The sequence below is a fragment of the Ruditapes philippinarum genome, unplaced genomic scaffold, assembly GCF_026571515.1.
Source record: "Ruditapes philippinarum isolate M1 unplaced genomic scaffold, ASM2657151v2 ctg3777_1_1_1_1, whole genome shotgun sequence".
Taxonomy (NCBI): Eukaryota; Metazoa; Mollusca; class Bivalvia; order Venerida; family Veneridae; genus Ruditapes; species Ruditapes philippinarum.
Window position 1 is genome coordinate 189,223 of NW_026852477.1, and position 18,951 is coordinate 208,173.

An 18,951-nucleotide genomic window follows, 5' to 3' on the forward strand; every position below is an offset into this window, starting at 1 on the left:
TGTGGTCACACTTTCCTCATCAACAGGGGACAAACTGTGGGGGTAACTCTAATCCCCTTGGCTATAGGCAATTAATTATGCACGTGTGAAGTGACACTAATCTAATCAATTTCAAACAATCATCAACAACTATATGCAATCATGAAGCATGACATAAGTAAGTCATGGAAATAAATTATGCACTTACTGAAAAGAATGGTACCACATCATAGATGACAGCTTCATTCAGAATATCAGAACAGAACAGAACAGAAACTTTATTTCTTGGTTTAAGCATAAAAAGCTCATCGCCATATTAAATATACAAATACAACATATAATACATAAATGACACATGACATGAATATATATAATTACAAAATAATGGTTTATGTGATGTGAGAATGTTTAATTTGAGATACCAAATTACTTATATAATATCACGAACTTGGTATCCTGGGTATGAAAATACACTAAAACTGCCCTTGCACAAATAGTCTGATAAATACTTGGCTTGACAGTGACCTAACATCAAAGCCATAATGATAAACACAATTTAAACAAAAACACACAAATATTTAATACTATTTAAATATTCACTATTTTGTTCGCTATAAAAATATCAGTAATAATTTTATAATTTCCAAATGATAAATCCAGCAACAGAAATTATCCACAATATGTATCACTCTTTTATTATTAATACTATAAGATGTATGAGAAAGGGTTTTTTTTTTGTTTTTTTTTTAATGCGTTTATTTAAGGTCGCCGCCGGAAAGCCCATATGGGCGACCGTACACTCAAGTCGGGTCATCCTAGAGCGTCCCGCCGAGATTTTTCGTCGATTTTTTTTCCAGCTTTATTGGTGGAGGAAGACCCCAGGTGCCCCTCCGGGCATTATTTCAGGCACGAGCGGGCAACTGGGTAGAACCACCGACCTTCCGTAAGCCAGCTGGATGGCTTCCTCACATGAAAGATTTCGACCCGAGTGAGGATCGAACCCACAGTGGTGAGGGACCTGTGATCTCAAGTCAGCGACTTTAACCACTCGGCCACGGAGGCCCCTAAAAGGGGTGTGTGTGTGTATTTGCGTTTATTTATACTCGCCACCGGTTGCCCATATGGGCGAGTCCTCCAGAAGAGTATTAGTCATTTTATTTTTCGGAGGATAGTGCAATTACAGATACAGAAAGATGCCCCAATTCCAGAAGCTTCTCCTGGTTCTTTAGCGTGCCAAGTGTTTAAGCACATATACACGGGACCTCGATTTAAAGTCTCATCCGAAAGATTGATTAGTAATTTTAGTTGGCCAGCCCGGGAATCGAACCCACAATGTCGAGATTACAAGTCTCGCGCTCTAACCGATTGAGCTATGCGGGCTGGCCTAAAAGGGGTATTCAAACAATGTATTTTTATACTATCAAAATAGTAGCTCAATAATAATTATCATTAACTCATGTCTAGATAATGATATGATTGGATATTAGGATTAAAATTATACAATTATTTGTCCAAATTTAATAAGGACATTATATTATTAGACTAATTCTTTTGTTCATGATTTTTATTGTTATTCTTTTGAACTATAATATGGTCATTTATAAATGTTAAAAACATTTCTTGTTTTCTCTTCAAACATTCAAACAATTATTATCAATATCAAACAAACCATATCATTTGTATATGACAATACATCTATAGCAAACAAATTTTCTCTTTGATCTTTCATCCTTTAATTGGTTACAATTATTCAATTTACTATTATTTTTTTTGAATAATATAACAATAGCATCCAATAAAATATATTTTCAAGTGCAAATTATACATAAAAGGGGTAGATTATCAAAATACAATTAAAATTAAAAATAAAATGCCTGTATGCAATTCTTAATAATATATACCCCTTTGATCATTGTAAATTATTTAAAAACCTTCCATCCATAAATGCATTAAAAAAAAATAATTCTAATAAATATATGTACAGTAGATATTTAATAAATATACATATATTTTATTATCTAGGCCTATCATCCTCCTTTACCTTTAATTCCCATAACAACCATTTCTACTATATATCTATATTGTCTGCGTTTTACTATATATTCTATATTGTCTGCGTTTTACTGTATATTCTATATTGTCTGCATAAGCGTCTGCGTTTTAGCCTGTGCCATAGAGGGAAAACTAATAAACTATATAAAGAGTTGATTATTGTCGTAATGAAAGGCGATTAAACGTTAAGTTTTTATTTTTTATTGTATGTTATGAACGGTAAATTAATTTAACTTAGGATATAAATATATTTAGAGATATATTTATTAACAAACTTAAAATGCGGAAATTTTAGAAATAGATAGATATTAGGTAAAAAAAATGCTGATCAACATTCAACATTTTTATTTTAAAAATAAATAATAATGAAAGGCCCAAGCCATTATTCTGTGCGCTCTTTGAGTATGTTTAATAATAGCAAGTTTTGTTGCCTAACTTGCCCATTTGTGATTTATTTTTAAAGGAAAAACTTATATAACATTAAATTTTAACTCTATATATTTAATATTGTTTATAAGACTCTTATTATTGTTTACTGTGAGTGAAAGGATTATCTTTGAACTATAGAAATTATGCAAATAAATGGAGATTAAATTATTACAATTATTATTTTTGACAATAAATATACATGCAATTCATTTTTGATAATATACGTCTACGAACGGCAATATCAATATAAAATTCAATTCTAATGCTATATATAGTATTTTAAGTCACTTGAATAGTATTTTAAGTAGTCATATAAATTGTAAATTCTTCCAATCTCTACTTATTCTCATACTTTCATCAATAAAACTTTTAGATACCAATTAGTTTAAATATAAATGTAAAACTGTTAAAAATGAAAGTGATGATGTAAAAAATTATCAGTAATTTATATCAGTATATCAGTATTTATTAGCATTTAACCGAGTTGACCCGTGCTGAGTTAGTATAGTGCTGAAATGACTTGGCGGTCGAGTTATTTGTAGGGCCAAGTTAAACCAAACCTTTTGCAAGCATTTTTAGAATATGTTGTCAGAAAAATCCATGTTTAGAAATTCTAACCCTAACCAATAGCCCTCTAATCCTAAACCATAACACTAACTCTTACCACTAACCCTAACCTTAGTACCTCCTTAGTAGTCCTTTGTGCCCTTTTGGTAACCCTTTACAGACATGAAACATAATTTATATGTCTAAAATTACATGTTTAATCAAAATGTTGTTTTTTAAAGCTTTGTCATTTTCAAGGTCATTTTGGCCTCCTTGGCAGTCCTTTTTGGCTCCTTAGCAATTCTTAGCTGTGTTTAGAAGGACCCTAACCCCTAGCAGTACTGATTTTGTATATTAATAAAATCATAATGTTCAAAATGACCTTTTTTGCTAGCTTAAATGGCGGTTTTAGTTATCTTGTCATAAAGCATAAAGCTACAATGTATTTCATTCATTGTGTCTACTCCATAAATCCCATAAATATAAGAGCCTTACTGTCCAAGTAAAAATAAGTCTTTTTCTTTTCGGTAAAAATGAGTCTTTTCGTGTTTTATTTTTTATAGAGAAAAAAAATATCGCCGGTCAAGCTTCCAGCTGATCTGGAAGAAAAATAAACCATGGCTGACAAAATAGAAAATTGGACGTGTGAAGAACTTGGAAAACTTGGGATAGATGCATCTATAGAGATAGCAAGGTTATTTTTATCGTCACACTATGTCTTGAGTAGATTTTTTTATATTTTACTTGCAAGTCAAAAGTTATTTCAGTCATCAAACTTTCGGAAACTCTTATCATTGACAAGATTGTGCAATCTTATTTTTCGAAAAGGTTACGCAGTACCAAATCTACAGTACAAGTTACTGTAATATGAAATTAAGTGCTACAAATGACCTGGAAATCTGAAATGATTTAATAACAAGCATAAATTTTACAATATATGAAACAGATCTTTCCCTGTGCTTGTAAATTGAAAGAGAAAGTGACTAGCGAATGTCAGACGTTTCACTACCAAGACGTTTCACTATTGAGACGTTTCACTCCCAAGACGGTTCACACCTAGACGTTTCACTCCCATTTTGACAATTGTATGGACGTTTCACTCCCAATTTTTAGAGATATTTCCTAGGAAAGTTAACAAATTTTAATGTCATTAATATCAAACAGTGTAAAAAGGAAATTCAATTTAATGTTTTATTTTGTTGATTTCAATGGTATTGTTAATACAAATTATTAGAAGATTTCTCATTTAATTATGGGTTGAGTGATAAGATGTGTAAATGAAAGACACATTTCTGAAATATCACTTTGATTATAAGTGTAACAACATGAGAAAATTCTATTTATAGTAAATTAAAAAAAAATAGAATAATATAGAAAGAACAAAGACATATTATAAGTATCAGTTTAAATATTGAAATCACTGCCAGTAAAGTAATTAATATTATTCAAATAATAAAAATATCAATATATTAAATATATGTATTAAACAATGAAATGTGAAACATGTGTATAAAATAAACTATTTTTTAAAATTATTTTCTTCATCAATATTTTAAACAGTAGCCAATAAACAAAGTTAAGTAATTGTGGTGTTATCTCATCGCCTAATTAGTTGTATAAACACTGAGACAATCAGCTAACGGGTCTAACAGTTTGACACCACTATTAAATCAGTTGTATAAACACTGCACATAAGCATCAACAGTTTACTAATCAGTGGTTTATTGGACCATTACAACAGCCAATTTAAACACAGAAATTTCTCCATAAGTTTTGTTTATATAATAATGAATTTTAGTCCCCAAAAAAATGATTGTACATGACAAATATTGAAAAAGTCCCAATGCTCATAATTTAATTTAAAGATATTTCTGATTTCAATGGCCATTAAAATTTTTGACATGTATCGCAAAAGCACTATACCGCTAGCCTAAAGGGTATCAGGATATTTCACCTCTTAGACATTTCGGCTGATACATAAAAGTTGAAGCCATGGTTCTACTGGAATAACTTTGTTGGTCAAACTGATGGTCTGTCACCATTGTGTCTACTCCATAAGTTTTCTTCAGACTTGGTCTGTGACTTTAACCTTGAGCTGGCACAGTTGTAGCATGGGTTCTGCAGATTGCCTTGTTGAGGTGAACAGTTTTTGTACAGTTTACTCTCCAGCACTGAGACAAAAATGGGGATCTTAAGGGCAGCTCTTGTTCAGTTTTGGGTTAGATGTAGATCTGATAATAATTTTTATGATGTAAAAGCATATGCTAAAGTCACTTCTTAAACTTAATAAAACTGCTCATCTAAAAAGTAAAATAAATTGGGTCATTAGCTGATGAAGATGTTATGAACATTACTTCATATACATTTTGACAAGCGGTCTTGTGCTAATACCCTAAATCTATTTGTCTGAAATATTGTGTCAAAACATAAAATTAGTAATAATTCAGGGTTCTCATTAGGACTTTAAAACATGGAGTCCATGGACTCCCAACCCTGAAAAAGTTGGAGTCCAAAAGCGCGTCGCAATTAACATGTTTACAGATTAGTCATTCAATGCTCACAATAGCATTGCTGATATTTTGAATCTTCAAGAGACTTCCAAAGTTTATAGTTATTCAAAAGAAACTCTGAACTACATAGTATAATTATTGTTTTGTTGTTAATATTTATTATGGAATTATTTCATATTAATGCATCAACACATGGAAATCGTTTTTTTTTTCACTTTTATACCAAATCAAATTTTATTCTGGTTAAAAAAGTCTACTCTAAAGACAAAAAGTTTGTATTTGTAAAAAAAAAACGTAAATGTATATAGGCAGCGTTTAGCGGAATGAATAGGAAAATCGTGTACAGCTTCACGCAGTGTGTAAGAGATTCATCCGATCGACAATTATTTTAGCAAATATCTTCAAAAGGGGACAAATTGAAGATCGATATTTAAAGATTTAATGTTGATTAAATAATAAAGGAACAATTCATTCGCATGTTTGGCTTGGTAACCGAGAATTTTTGCGAAATTTTAGGGTTTCTTGCGAACGTGAAATCGCCGATGCTCCGGATCAATTTTCGGATAGAATAAAAGCGTATGTGTACCTGGCATTTTGGCACAATATCTTAAATTATAGAAAAGTTTTGCAAGAATGAAACTAAAGCAAAATTGTGCCTAGAAAATGCCGAAAATATTCGACAATCATTCAAAATTACACTCATTTGTAATTTGAGAAAACAGTCTTTAAACTTGCGGCGTAAATAGTCAATAAAATTATCCTTTTGTAGGTAAAATTTGCTAATTTCCAATCAACTGTTGATCAAAGATATAAAATTATCACCTTGTGTTATATATCTGTTAATCAGCGCGTGTATACATTAGTCTGATCACTATTGCGTGATAATGATCGGAAGCGTTATCGCTGATTGGCTAATCGCTTCACGGGTCGATATGCATAGGACCGCCTACCTATAGACTGACACGCGCTGACGCATTTGTGTATTTGTGGTTGTGAACAATCGGTAATGTTTATGCATCCCCAGGCAAAATTAAGCGTACGTGGAATCCTTGCTCTGAAATATTTGCGTCCAGCTGTATTAAACATGCGTACCAGGAAGGCGATATAAGCGTCCCCGAGAACCCTGAGTATTATTCTTACCTTTGTATATAAAAGCAGTTGTTCTTATATTCTTATTAAAAATCTTTTCCAGATATATTTTGAGTATAGAAACAGCGGAAGAGCTGGAGGAATATATGCTAGAATTACTTGATGGGTCTAACTTGCAAAATAAGAAGTTTATCAAGGAACTTTTAGTGAAATGGAGGCCGTATCATAGTGCAAAAACAGACACAAATGTACAGGTATAATCAAAATAATAAGAGTCACAGTACCTGTGCCTGACCAGCCCAGTGCTCGACCAATACTTCTATTTGTGATTAATTTATGCATTAAAGTGGAAAAACCCTTGGAGTTTGTGTGTGCTACTTGTACCTGACCTGTAACCTCTAAACCATGTACAAGTACTCCAACTTTGGTAGAAGATTGGCCATTTTGCAGACAATATTTAACAGTACAAAATACATTTCTATAATAAAAGTAGCAGTAAAAACTATTTAAAGCACTGAAATAATGGTAATTTAGGGCAAATGTGGACAATACTTTGTTAAATTGCCTTTACTCTTATGATTCCAATTGATTTCCATAGGAAAGGTGCTCAAAAATTATCAAAACCCTGCTTTCCATAAAAGGCAGGGGCCATAAACATGTAAACAAATATGGCAGCTGTACGGAAACAAATCAGGAACACACCACTAAAAGCGTAGATCATTTGTATATTACACCAAGTATCACACTTAAATATGTTTGCAGAGTGATTTTAGTAAAAAAATATGAGAATAAGTAATCTAAAACACCCCGGTATATGTAAATTCCAAAACTCTTATAAACACTTTATTTGTCAATGTATAGCATTTTCTTCGTATCATATTTACTCTCATATTTACATCTATAGACACTAAAACATAAATTTTTCAAAATAATTTTGAAATAGAATTGTTGAACATAAAAGTCATATCTGTTTTTATAAAATAAAAGTTCTAATATAGATAAAACCACCTGGTCGAGCACTGGTTTGGTTGCCTGAAAAATATAGTGGTTTTATACCCTATATACAACTCCGTGGAAAATTGTATCCTGATCTGTGTTATTAAAAAGCTTTAGCTTATTGTGAGTTTGAAAGGGCCAGCTTTGTTACAAAAATAAGTTTCCAAGCAAACCTTTTGTTTTGAAAGAGTTTTTATGTGATTTTGTGAAAAACTGGTTGAGCACTGGTACGGTGACTCTAATAATTAACATGTCATAATATGGTCCATGTTGATTCTAAAACAACTTCAACAAGACATTTGAAGCACAGAATGGAATTTTTAGGGACACTTGGACTCAAATGATATTAATTTTATAACAAGCTGTTGACAGTTTAATGCATGAAACTGCTAGTTAGGAGAACCACTACTACTTGAAGAAGATAAAAATGGGTACTGCTAAAAAAACAGTATCCAGGCTGTTAATATAAAGGAGCAAAAAATTACCACGGATTGGGATTGGGTTTTAAAGGGACACTGATTCATATATTATGGGATTCCAGTGATGCTATAAAAGCAACACTGGTAGTGAAGCAAAAGTTTTGTCTATGATTTGTTCAATAAAAGCTCATAAATAAATTGTTATGAAAACCATTCGTAACATTTGAAATCTGTTGACTATATTGTAACAAACAATCAAATATTGTAACAAACAATCAAATAGTTCACAGTAAGGGGCGTCCGTGGCCGAGTGGTTAAGGTCGTTGACTTCAAACCACTTGCCCCTCACCGCTGTGGGTTCGAATCCCGACAGGGACTTTGGATTCTTAAATGTGAGGAAGCTATCCAGCTAGCTTACGGAACGTGGGTGGTTCTACTCAGGTGCCAGTTCGTGCCTGAAATAATGCACGGAAGTGCATCTGAGGTCTTCCTCCACCAGTAAAGCTGGAACATCGCGATATGACCTATACTGTGTCGATGTGACGTAAAACCCAAAACAAACAGTTTACAGTAAGAACAAAATTAGCATAGAAATAGATGAATACTTGAACGGCCTACTTGAATCATATTTTTATTAATGATAAATCATTTTAACACATTTGTTGGGAAGAAATTTTATTTTTTAGGTTTATAAAAAGTCTGACCAGGATGATAAATATATAACTGGGAAAGAGAAGAAGAAAAGTCAAAATTTACCCAAAGAAAAGAAAAATACACAGAAAAATTATGTATTAAATGGTTATGAGGTTCAACATAGAGGAGTATGTTTTGATTGCTTATTGCAACTTTTTTTGTTATTTGTACAGGAATGTTTTAATCTTTTTTAATAGAAATGATGAAAAGCTTGACTATACGCAAATTTTTTATCAAAATCATTTCTTAATTTCAATGTAATGTAACCATAAGATATTTCTTTATATAGCACATATTAAATAATAAAAATTTCCTGTAATATAACGTTAGGAAAGATTTCAAATACTTTACTTTAACCATTCATTCATGTGAAACAGCTATCCATATGACTAAGCTTTACTAAAGCTGTCATTGATTCAGTGCAAAGCATGTCAACGATATATCGATGTCAGATGACTAAAATCAACCATACACCGATATATCGATAATAACCTATAATTACTTGTCTGTCATTCATTTTCATGTTCTGTACAGTGTATTGTCCACTGCATAATTTTTTTCCAGACAATATTTTTTGTCACCATTGCTATGAAATATTTCCACTATATAACAAAAGCATAATATTAGACACAAGTAACTGCTTCTGTATATGTTTTGGGTGAATTTTTATAATTTCTAGACATTTAATTAATTAATCAAAATGATAGATTTTTGTGTCGCCTCTACGGAGTAGTGGCGACATATAGGGATCACTTCTCCGTCGTCTGTCTGTCCGTCTGTCCGTCACAAAACTTGTCCGGACTACTCCTCATAAACTACTGGTGCAATTTCATCCAAACTTTACAGGAATGATCAGTACCAAGTCTAGTTGTGCGTATTGTCAGCATTTTCCGGTTCAATGATTTTTGTCAGAGTTATGGCCCTTTAATAATTTTTATTTTTAAAGTTTGTCCGGACTACTTCTCTTATACCACTAATGCAATTTCAATGAAACTTTATAGGATTGATCTGTAGCTCAAGTCCTTGCGCATATTGCACGGGTTTTCAGGTTGAATGATTTTTGGCCGAGTTATGGCCCTTTGATTAAAAGGTGTTTTTTTCTGTGTGTTGCCAGATACACAAAAGCTTGTGCGGACTACTCCTCATAAACTACTGGTGCAATTTTATCCAAACTTTACAGGAATGATCAGTACCAAGTCTAGTTGTGCATATTGTCAGCATTTTCCGGTTCAATGATTTATGTCAGAGTTACGGCCCATTAATAATTTTTATTTTTAAAGTTTGTCCGGACTACTTCTCTTTTACCACTAATGCAATTTCAATGAAACTTTACAGGATTGATCTGTAGCTCAAGTTGTTGCGCATATTGCACGGGTTTTCTGGTTAAATGATTTTTGGCTGAGTTATGGCCCTTTGATAAAAAGGTGTTTTTTTCTGTGTGTTGCCAGATACACAAAAGCTTGTCCGGACTACTCCTCATAAACTACTGGTGCAATTTTATCCAAACTTTACAGGAATGATCAGTACCAAGTCTAGTTGTGCACTGTCCATCTGTCTGTCCGTCTGTCACAAAACTTGTCCCAACATGAAATTGGCCATCATGAGGCGACACATGTGATTACTGATCGCTCTTGTTTTGAAATGTGTATCGATTATTGATCGGCAAAAAAATATCAATGATACATTGATATTGTATCTATCGATGACAGCTCTAAGCTTTACAGATAATGAATGAAGGGGTTACTGATTTATTCAACCAGTACAATTAGAAATTCAACAAATTACCTTAGCAGTGTTGTGGCAACTTGATTACAACTGTTATTATACTTTCCCAAAATGTTAACCACACATTTCAGGATGATAATGTTTAAATTTTTCTTGATAATTATAGATTTTACCTGGTGAGGAACCACCTGAACAGCCTTTACCTGTACCCACAAAACCTGTGCAGAAAGACAAAGATGTGAAGAAGAAAAAATTTGTTCCATTATTTAGTAAAGAAGGACAAGCATTATCTGTGGTACAACTTGCTGGTAAATATTTCATAAAATGTTGGTCATTCTGTTGGCCATTCTTCTTGAATTGTTTTGCAACATATATTTTATAATGTGATACTTGCTATTGTACATGTAGAATTTATCTTTAAGAACTCATGATCACTTAATAAATTAGAAAAACAATTCTTTTCCAAGATAGATCATTCAATCTGATATTTTTATACAATGTATTATTTATGATACATTAGTTTCTTTTTATTTTCTGACACAAAAGTGAATGTGCTTGAATGAATTCTTTTTTCTCAAGACATTTTGACATGATAGGATTTCAGAAGTTTAAAAGTATACACTTGAAATGAATTAAAATTTTGGCTGAAAGATTCTGAAATACTGAGGATGAAACACTAAAATATTAAATATCTGAGAATTTCTCTTCCAAATATATTGTATAAAGTGAGTAAATATAACCTGTTTATGACGTTTAAGTAACATAATTCATACATTTAACAGATAATCCACTGATATTCACTTAATAGTTTGTTGTTCTGTTTTGCTTTGATTTTAGGACGCCATATATGTGAATGCCAGGCAGCCAAACATAAGCTGATAAACAACTGTACAAGATGTGGGCGTGTGGTTTGTGACCAGGAGGGGTCAGGACCATGTCTGTTCTGCGGAAATCTGGTAAACTAGCACTTTCTTATGTTGTGTTTTGATTTAAATTATTTCTAGTGTTTTACTAACAAGCTTTTAGTAACGTTGAATGTTGTAGTCTGTCTTTCATTCACATTTAGTTCATTAACTTTTTTAGTGGTCACATTTTTGCCTCAATTGTCACCAAACTTGGTCAGAGTGTTTGACCCAGTGATTGCTCGGACGAATTTTGTATGAAAAACTAGGTCACAAGAGCCAAAAATGGAACAATCTTGTTAACATTCAAGATCAACTGTTTTGGTCCAAATATCCTGGATATTGGTCAGAAAGGTTGTTTTGATTATTTCTAGCTTAAATAAGAAAAAACTTTGTTTACATTTGCACTATTTCAGATGCTGATTATGATACAAACATTATGATATCAGTTTAAGATTCAGACATTATATCTGCTTTATTCAACATTATTAATTGTTCCATTCAGTGCCTTAATAATCAGGCGATATCATGGCCCTCTTGTTTATTCACATAACAGAAGGTCAAGATGTCCATCTCAGCCTGAATATAATGTACCTAGGGTTTACACACAATATGCTAGTAAAGAATGAAGGTTATTTCTGAGACTTTCAAAATTTTTAAAATCTAAAGAATGGGGTTAATAATCTATAATATTGAATGTACACTGGCATAAATTTAACCCTGTGTGATTGTAAGAGGTAAGTAAATGGGTTTTAATAACTGGAGTCTATGCATCTCTTAGCTTGAACAGGTAAGGTGGTTTTGACCACTGGAGTTGCTTTGAAGTTTGTAATACCTGAGGTTAGCCAAAGTCATTTTTACGGTTATGAACTGTACTGTGTTGATGCACTGTAAAACTAAACAAACAAAGCATAAATATTTAAATTTATTTTGATTAAGGATATATGTATTTTACTTATAGGTATGTACTCGGGAGGAGGAAGAAATTTTATCTCGAGGTTCAAAGAAGAGTGAAAAGTTACGTCAGTTTTTAATGAAAGACAATCCATCAGGCTTGTTAGGTGGGGGGTCTATGTTTAACGGAGACAGAGATTACCTGCCCAGTGATAGAGGTAAAATGAAGGAGAGTTATATCAAAGCAGAACAACATAAAGAGAAATTATTGGAATATGATAGGACCAGGTATGTTAGATATAGAATATATATCATTGTATAAAACATCCTGTTATACACAGGCAGCAATAACTGCAGACCTATGTAGAGAACCAGGCCTGTCTGCTCATCTGTGATGGCTGGTCTCTCAATTTAAGTAATAAAAATCTGGTAATGGGTGATCCCTTTGAAGCTTTAATCACAACAAACATGAATATCACACTTTGAATCCCTTAACCTGCTGGAACTTGTAGTAATTAGTCTTTGCCACCAGTATACAGTAAGATCAACCTGCACATACATGCAATCTTAATAGCTCCATTATTTTGGTAATTCAATATTTGTGTTTTGATATTGAAATCCCTTAAGCTTCAAATGGAAATTTCAAAATTCATATCAGGGTAAATCTATAACACAAATTCAGCAGGTAAAGGGTTAAACTGGCAATACACATTGCTGCTAAATTAAACCAGCACATGTTTAAAAGACAAATTTAATTGGAAAAATATTTATTGTCAGGCTTTCTTATAGCATTGTAGGGATCTTCATTAAAAATATCCATACATTTATTTTCTGCCATGATATTTTCATCTTCTCCATTACTTCAAATCACTTTTAAAAGGTTATGTATGATCGTCAGATATATTTGATAGGTCAATGTCACTATTGGAATAGAAATAGAAATGTGGATTATGCATTGTCTGTGTAGTGTGAAGGGTTGAGGGAAAGGTATGGTCATCATGTAAATTTGGAAGGATGTAAAAAAATATATTTTGGATATATTTTGAAAGACACTTTCTGTGGCTTGAAACTACAGCGGTGAGAGGCCTGTGATATGATGTCAATGACTAACCACTCGGCCATGGACACCCCTTATATTTTGTAAAATCAGTATGTATTTTGTATATATTACAGTGTAAGGAGAACACAAGTGATAGATGACGAAGCCGATTATTTCTCGACAGATTCTAATCAGTGGTTAACTAAAGATGATAGAGAAATGCTACGCAAGCGTGAGGAGGAATTACGTTCACAACGGCACGGATCCCGTAAAGATAGAAAAATCACATTAGACTTTGCCGGCCGTCAAGTTATAGAGGAGGATACATCTAAAAGTGTTAATATGTATGACGTTAATGATGATGTTGTACAAAGAGTGAACTTTGGTGCTAGACCTAAAGAGAAAACAATAGTGAATAAAAGTGTTACCGTAGAAACTGATGATTATCTAGTCAACCCAACTATACAAGTTGAAGCACCAAAGGTAAGTTTAAGTTTCTATACTTGAGTATAGAATTGCATGTGTCCTCTTGATTCATGCTTTTCATCCCTAATAAAGTCTAAGATTGAACTTCAAATGTGCTTTTGATATGTACATTGTATTATGATGTACAATGTATCTGGGTAGTTACTACATGATAAATCTCAATTTAATAATATACACTAATGATGTAGCCTACATTTAGTATTATGGTTTAGTAAGGTAATGTTTTAGTTTGTTAAGAGTGCTTATTGTGTTCTAAACTGACTGAAAGCAGCAACATGATGATATTTGTTGGTTTTTATGGGCAGAAAAAGTAACAGATCAAAGTAAACTGTAAATTCTTTTATATTACTACATGTATTTTATTCATAACATGTTGGTGTTATTTTCAGTTTGTTCCTCAAAATCCAGTGAAACATTCTGGATCTACATCAAAGACTAAAGAACCTGCTGGCCATGTTATGTCACGTATACAAGATCGTGAGTTACAGGAAATGTCAGATGAGGGCATGTGTATGAGTATGCATCAACCGTGGGCATCATTGTTAGTGGTTGGTATAAAACTGTAAGTGTTTAGTTACTTTATTCAATTATCCCAAGTATGTGCATTAAAATAATGTTGACAAAAAGGATAAAGTAACCATTTTATGATTGAATTTATGTAAGAATGACTGTATAATTTTTGCACAGTTGTAAGGAATCATGTGTTCTCAATATGCATTATTCTCTTAAATAATACTAATACTGTTGTTGCCATTTTAGTTTTGATAAGGTACTTGTAAATAAATAATTACCACTATATCTTTTCAAACCATGCAATATTAATTATGCCCTGATGTGTACATGTTTGATTTAATATATGGAAAACAAAATAGATATAGAGGATCACCAAAATGGTTTCATCTACAAGAAAATGTCTCTTTAGAGATGCAGACCAATTTTTTTCACAGAAAAAAATCACTTAAATTTATATGACTGTAAATACATGTATGCAGTGTATTGGTCTTCAATATTTTATACCAATATTCTTGCAGCATTTTAAATAAATTATTGGTCATTTTGCACAGTTATAAAGGGATAACTTGGTATACAAAATTTGCAAAATTTTGGTATAATAAATGGTACACTCTATTTCTTTAGGCATTTTACGATGTATATTATTTGTTATTATATACAGTCATGAGGGAAGAACATGGTATACATCACATAGAGGCAGACTATGGATAGCTGCCACAGCAAAATCACCTGATCCTGCTGAGATAGCCAATGTGGAACAGATGTATAAAACTGTCTATAAAGGTAACACACTTGAAGATTTGAACAAGGTATTTTTGTAAAACACAAATGCTTCCATTCTATATTAATAAACAAATAAAAAAAGTTGTGGTAGATTGTCCAGAATTTTGTATACAAATAAATCCCACTAAGACTGTTTAAAAATTCGTGTATTGAAGATATCCAATCAACTTAAAAAAATTAATGACCACCAATTTGATGTAATCTGAAATAATGTGTTGAAAAGGATTTTCAGTCTTCTTAGAAAGTTAAAATGTGATCTTAACTGTGTTATACTTGATTTAAAGGTCAGCATAATAAAAGAAATGTATAAAATGATGTGGTTCGAATTCAATAATTGTCGGCATGAATAAAGCTTACTATATATCTTGTAACATTTCACTGATTGATCCATTACCCTGTTGAATTTGTAAAATAGATTTGATCTGCTTTTCAATCAATGAAAGTTTTAGAGGCTTCAAAATTAAAAAAAAATGTACTGGAGTAGACCATTGTATAGAATCTACATAAATGTGTAAACTGGATAGGCTTTTCACGGTTAAAGAAGTCTGTATTGTAGTTAGTACTATAATGGTTAATGATATGGTTTTTGAAATATTTTCAGGTAAAGATCTACAGTTTCCCAGTCATTATCCTGTAGGTTGTTTACTGGGATGTGTAGATGTTGTTGATTGTCTTTCACAAGATACATATCAGGAACAGGTAATACAAATGTTACCATAAAAGACCATAAACCTTCATTCATTACCAACAATCACTAAAATACACCATTAAATTACCATAAATCTCCATTCATTACACAACAATAACTGAAATACACCCCATACCAACAACCATAAACCAACACCCTGAGCCATAAGACAAAATTATTAACCACACTGAACTACTTTTCATATTAAGTAATATAATATATAGAAAATCTGACAATCCTTTTATAATTTCATGCAGGTACAATATGTTAGACCAGTTTTAAATATATATGCTTGACTATTCAAAGAATAGGGAGAGCAACTGTACTTACCCAGACGTCCAGTCGCTGTCACACTTAGTTAATATTTGCATGAATATTTGTGTGCAAGTTGGTATTTCCAAAACTACTGAGTTTAACGAGTTGAAACATCTAAAACTTTATTGTTAACATAACAGGAGACCACTGTCGATGGCCCTTAACTATAATGTGGACTTTGACATAATTATAACCTTTTTTGAACTTGAAAAATTCTACATTATCGAGACTCTTGTTTTACTTTCGGGCACTGAGAATATTGCACACTGTCCTTCTGATAGCTCATGTTGCTTTATATTTATATTTACATCTGGTTTGTTTATACCTACATTGTATATTTCAGTTTCCAGAGGGAGAATCAGGTTCACCATTTGTGTTCATTTGTGAAAATCCTTGTGAATTGGTTGTTAAATTTCCAGTTAAAGGGAAACACAAAATTTGTAAGTTCTAAAAGGGACTCCACTCAGGTTTAAAAGCCTAGAAACAAAACATTTGAATTTCTTACAAAATTGAGCTGGGGCACTTTAAACAGAAATATATGCAAAGATAGTTAAGAAATATACTTCGAAATAAATTGAAAATCATATTTTTATGCTTTTCTTAGCCCAATTTGGGCGAAAAGCATTTAAAGGCTTTTCATTTTGGGTAATTTTTTCACACTTTGTATAATTTTTCTGGAAAAACGACGTGCGCGAATGAGCTGAAATTTTGCATAAAGATTAGTGGTCTAAACCTCCATCAAATGGTACATTTATCTGGAAAAATATTTTCAGTCCCATCATGTCAAAAAACCTCAGTGGAGTCCCTTTAATGGGTCTTAAGTTTTTCTTTCAATGTTGCAGAGACATATCATAAGCATGCCAAGTTTTATATATATACATGTATATTCAATTTTTATCTTGTGTTAAAAAGTCAATTGAAAAAAATCACCAAGGAAAGAAGCTAAATTTTTAAGTACTTCTTTTTGGAAATAAATTCAGTTTTTATTCTCTCCCTTTGATCACATGAGAATATGATTGGAAATTTTAGTTGGTTATTTCCTGTTTTCATTTTCCCATATTGAGTCATATTCCTTTGTTACTAAAATGACATTTTAAACCAAATTAAACTTATATTTTTAGTCTGATGTTGAGATCCAATTAATATAACTTTTATGGATATGTAGTACATTAATTAATATCAAGTTGCATTTGAACTGATTTTTATGTATGAAAGGTACAGAACTCTGCATGTATTGAGTTATTTCCCTTCATGTTCATAGAATAGACTTAAGATATTAAAGAAATGCATTAAGATAATTGTCTTATTAATATTTTCAGACAAGCTGGATTCACATATACATAAAGCTGCAAAGAAAGGTCTCAGATAGTGAACAATATGATGGTATTGGTGATGAGTTATCTCAAATAAAAACAACAAGAGTTAGATCAACATTCAGCAACTCCTGTTGTCAAACAGTCCAGCATTATGTCAATTAAAAATTAATTGATATGTCATTTATTATTTATATGTCAATTATATAATAATTGTAATAATTGACATGTTACAGAGATGCTTTTTAAGATTTTGTCTTTCATATTAAAAAATTCAAGCTTTAGTCTACAAGTTACTTTTAATTGAAAATAGCTATCTTATTTCATTATTTGGGTTTATGCACATTAAACAATGTTAAACAGAATAATAATACATAATGACTATATGGCTGAAACTTTGATTTGATCTTAAATGCCATGTCTAAAAAGTTGTTGGACATCTGAATAACTGCTGATATTGCTGACCGATTTTTAACTTCTTTTACAAATGGCTTTTAAAATGATGTATTCTTTGTACTTATGTAGGACACACATAACTGTATCCCTAATCAGAAGTGTTCTTTTTATTTAACTTTCTTTAAGTCTTTTTGTTATTTTCATTTTTTTTTCATTTGAGGAACACAGTTTATTTTTTTGTTTGTACAAGTATAATTATTTGTTTATTGTTAGAATATTTTCAAGTCTAGATACAAGTCAAATATTTCAAACAAACAATCACAAGACTCACTGATTTGAATTTAATGATTGAGGTATTGGCTAATTTATGTTCTTTATAAATAATGTTTAAGTCTTTGTGGTCTTTACATGTTGTAGTGTATAAAGCTATCTATCTTCTTCTTTTTCTTCTTCCTCTTAAAAAATGACCAATTTGGCCAGGGGTCAAGAGGGGTGGGGGGTATTTTAAACTTAAGGTTAAAAATACAATTTTAACAGTATTTCAACTGATGATATATATTGCCAATCTGTTAATAATGAAAACACGTGCTAAAGGCTGCATGTTTTATTTTCCTTAAGAACACTTGACATATGCATAAAATCAGTGCTAAATGGTTAAAATCCTGCTTAAAATATCAGCATATTATTTTGTTCTGTGATATCGTATTCTGTTTGTTTGTTAGATATCAGAGACATTCTGTATTATAACTCTTTCGAGAGTCTATCAAATATCATGGAAACATTATTATACCCCCGCACAACAAAGTTGTAAGGGGGGTATACTGGAATCAGCTTGTCCGGCCGTCCGTCGGTTTTTTCTTGTCCGCCCAATAACTTAAGATTCCTTTGACCCTTAGTCTTCATATTTGGCATGGAGGTTAGTCATGATTAGTAGATGACCCCTATTGATTTTGAGGTCACCAGGTCAAAGGTCAAGGTCACAGAGGCCTTGACTTCAAAAACCTTGTCCGCTCAATAACTTAAGATTCCTTTGACCCACAGTCTTCATATTTGGCATGTAGGTTAGTCATGATTAGTAGATGACCCCTATTGATTTTGAGGTCACCAGGTCAAAGGTCAAGGTCACAGGGGCCTTGACTTCAAAAAGCTTGTCCGCCCTATAACTTAAGATTCCTTTGACCCAC

General features: G+C 32.0%; 1 protein-coding gene and 1 non-coding gene across 2 annotated transcripts; one reads left to right on the forward strand and one right to left on the reverse strand.

Annotated features, from left to right (window-relative positions):
• Nucleotides 1–1,285: 1,285 nt before the first annotated feature.
• Trnat-ugu (transfer RNA threonine (anticodon UGU)) lies at nucleotides 1,286–1,364 on the reverse strand. The gene has a single exon. It is a non-coding gene; the product is annotated as a tRNA-Thr (tRNA).
• A 2,214-nt stretch (nucleotides 1,365–3,578) lies between these two features.
• LOC132714419 (activating signal cointegrator 1-like) lies at nucleotides 3,579–18,549 on the forward strand. Its single transcript, XM_060697310.1, has 12 exons — nucleotides 3,579–3,700; nucleotides 6,709–6,859; nucleotides 8,707–8,841; nucleotides 10,605–10,746; nucleotides 11,276–11,394; nucleotides 12,302–12,522; nucleotides 13,408–13,756; nucleotides 14,149–14,321; nucleotides 14,934–15,055; nucleotides 15,657–15,754; nucleotides 16,402–16,498; nucleotides 17,378–18,549. Exons 1-12 carry the CDS (start codon nucleotides 3,624–3,626, stop codon nucleotides 17,425–17,427), a joined length of 1,734 nt encoding a protein of 577 aa, XP_060553293.1. The 5' UTR covers nucleotides 3,579–3,623; the 3' UTR covers nucleotides 17,428–18,549.
• The last annotated feature ends 402 nt before the right edge of the window (nucleotides 18,550–18,951 follow it).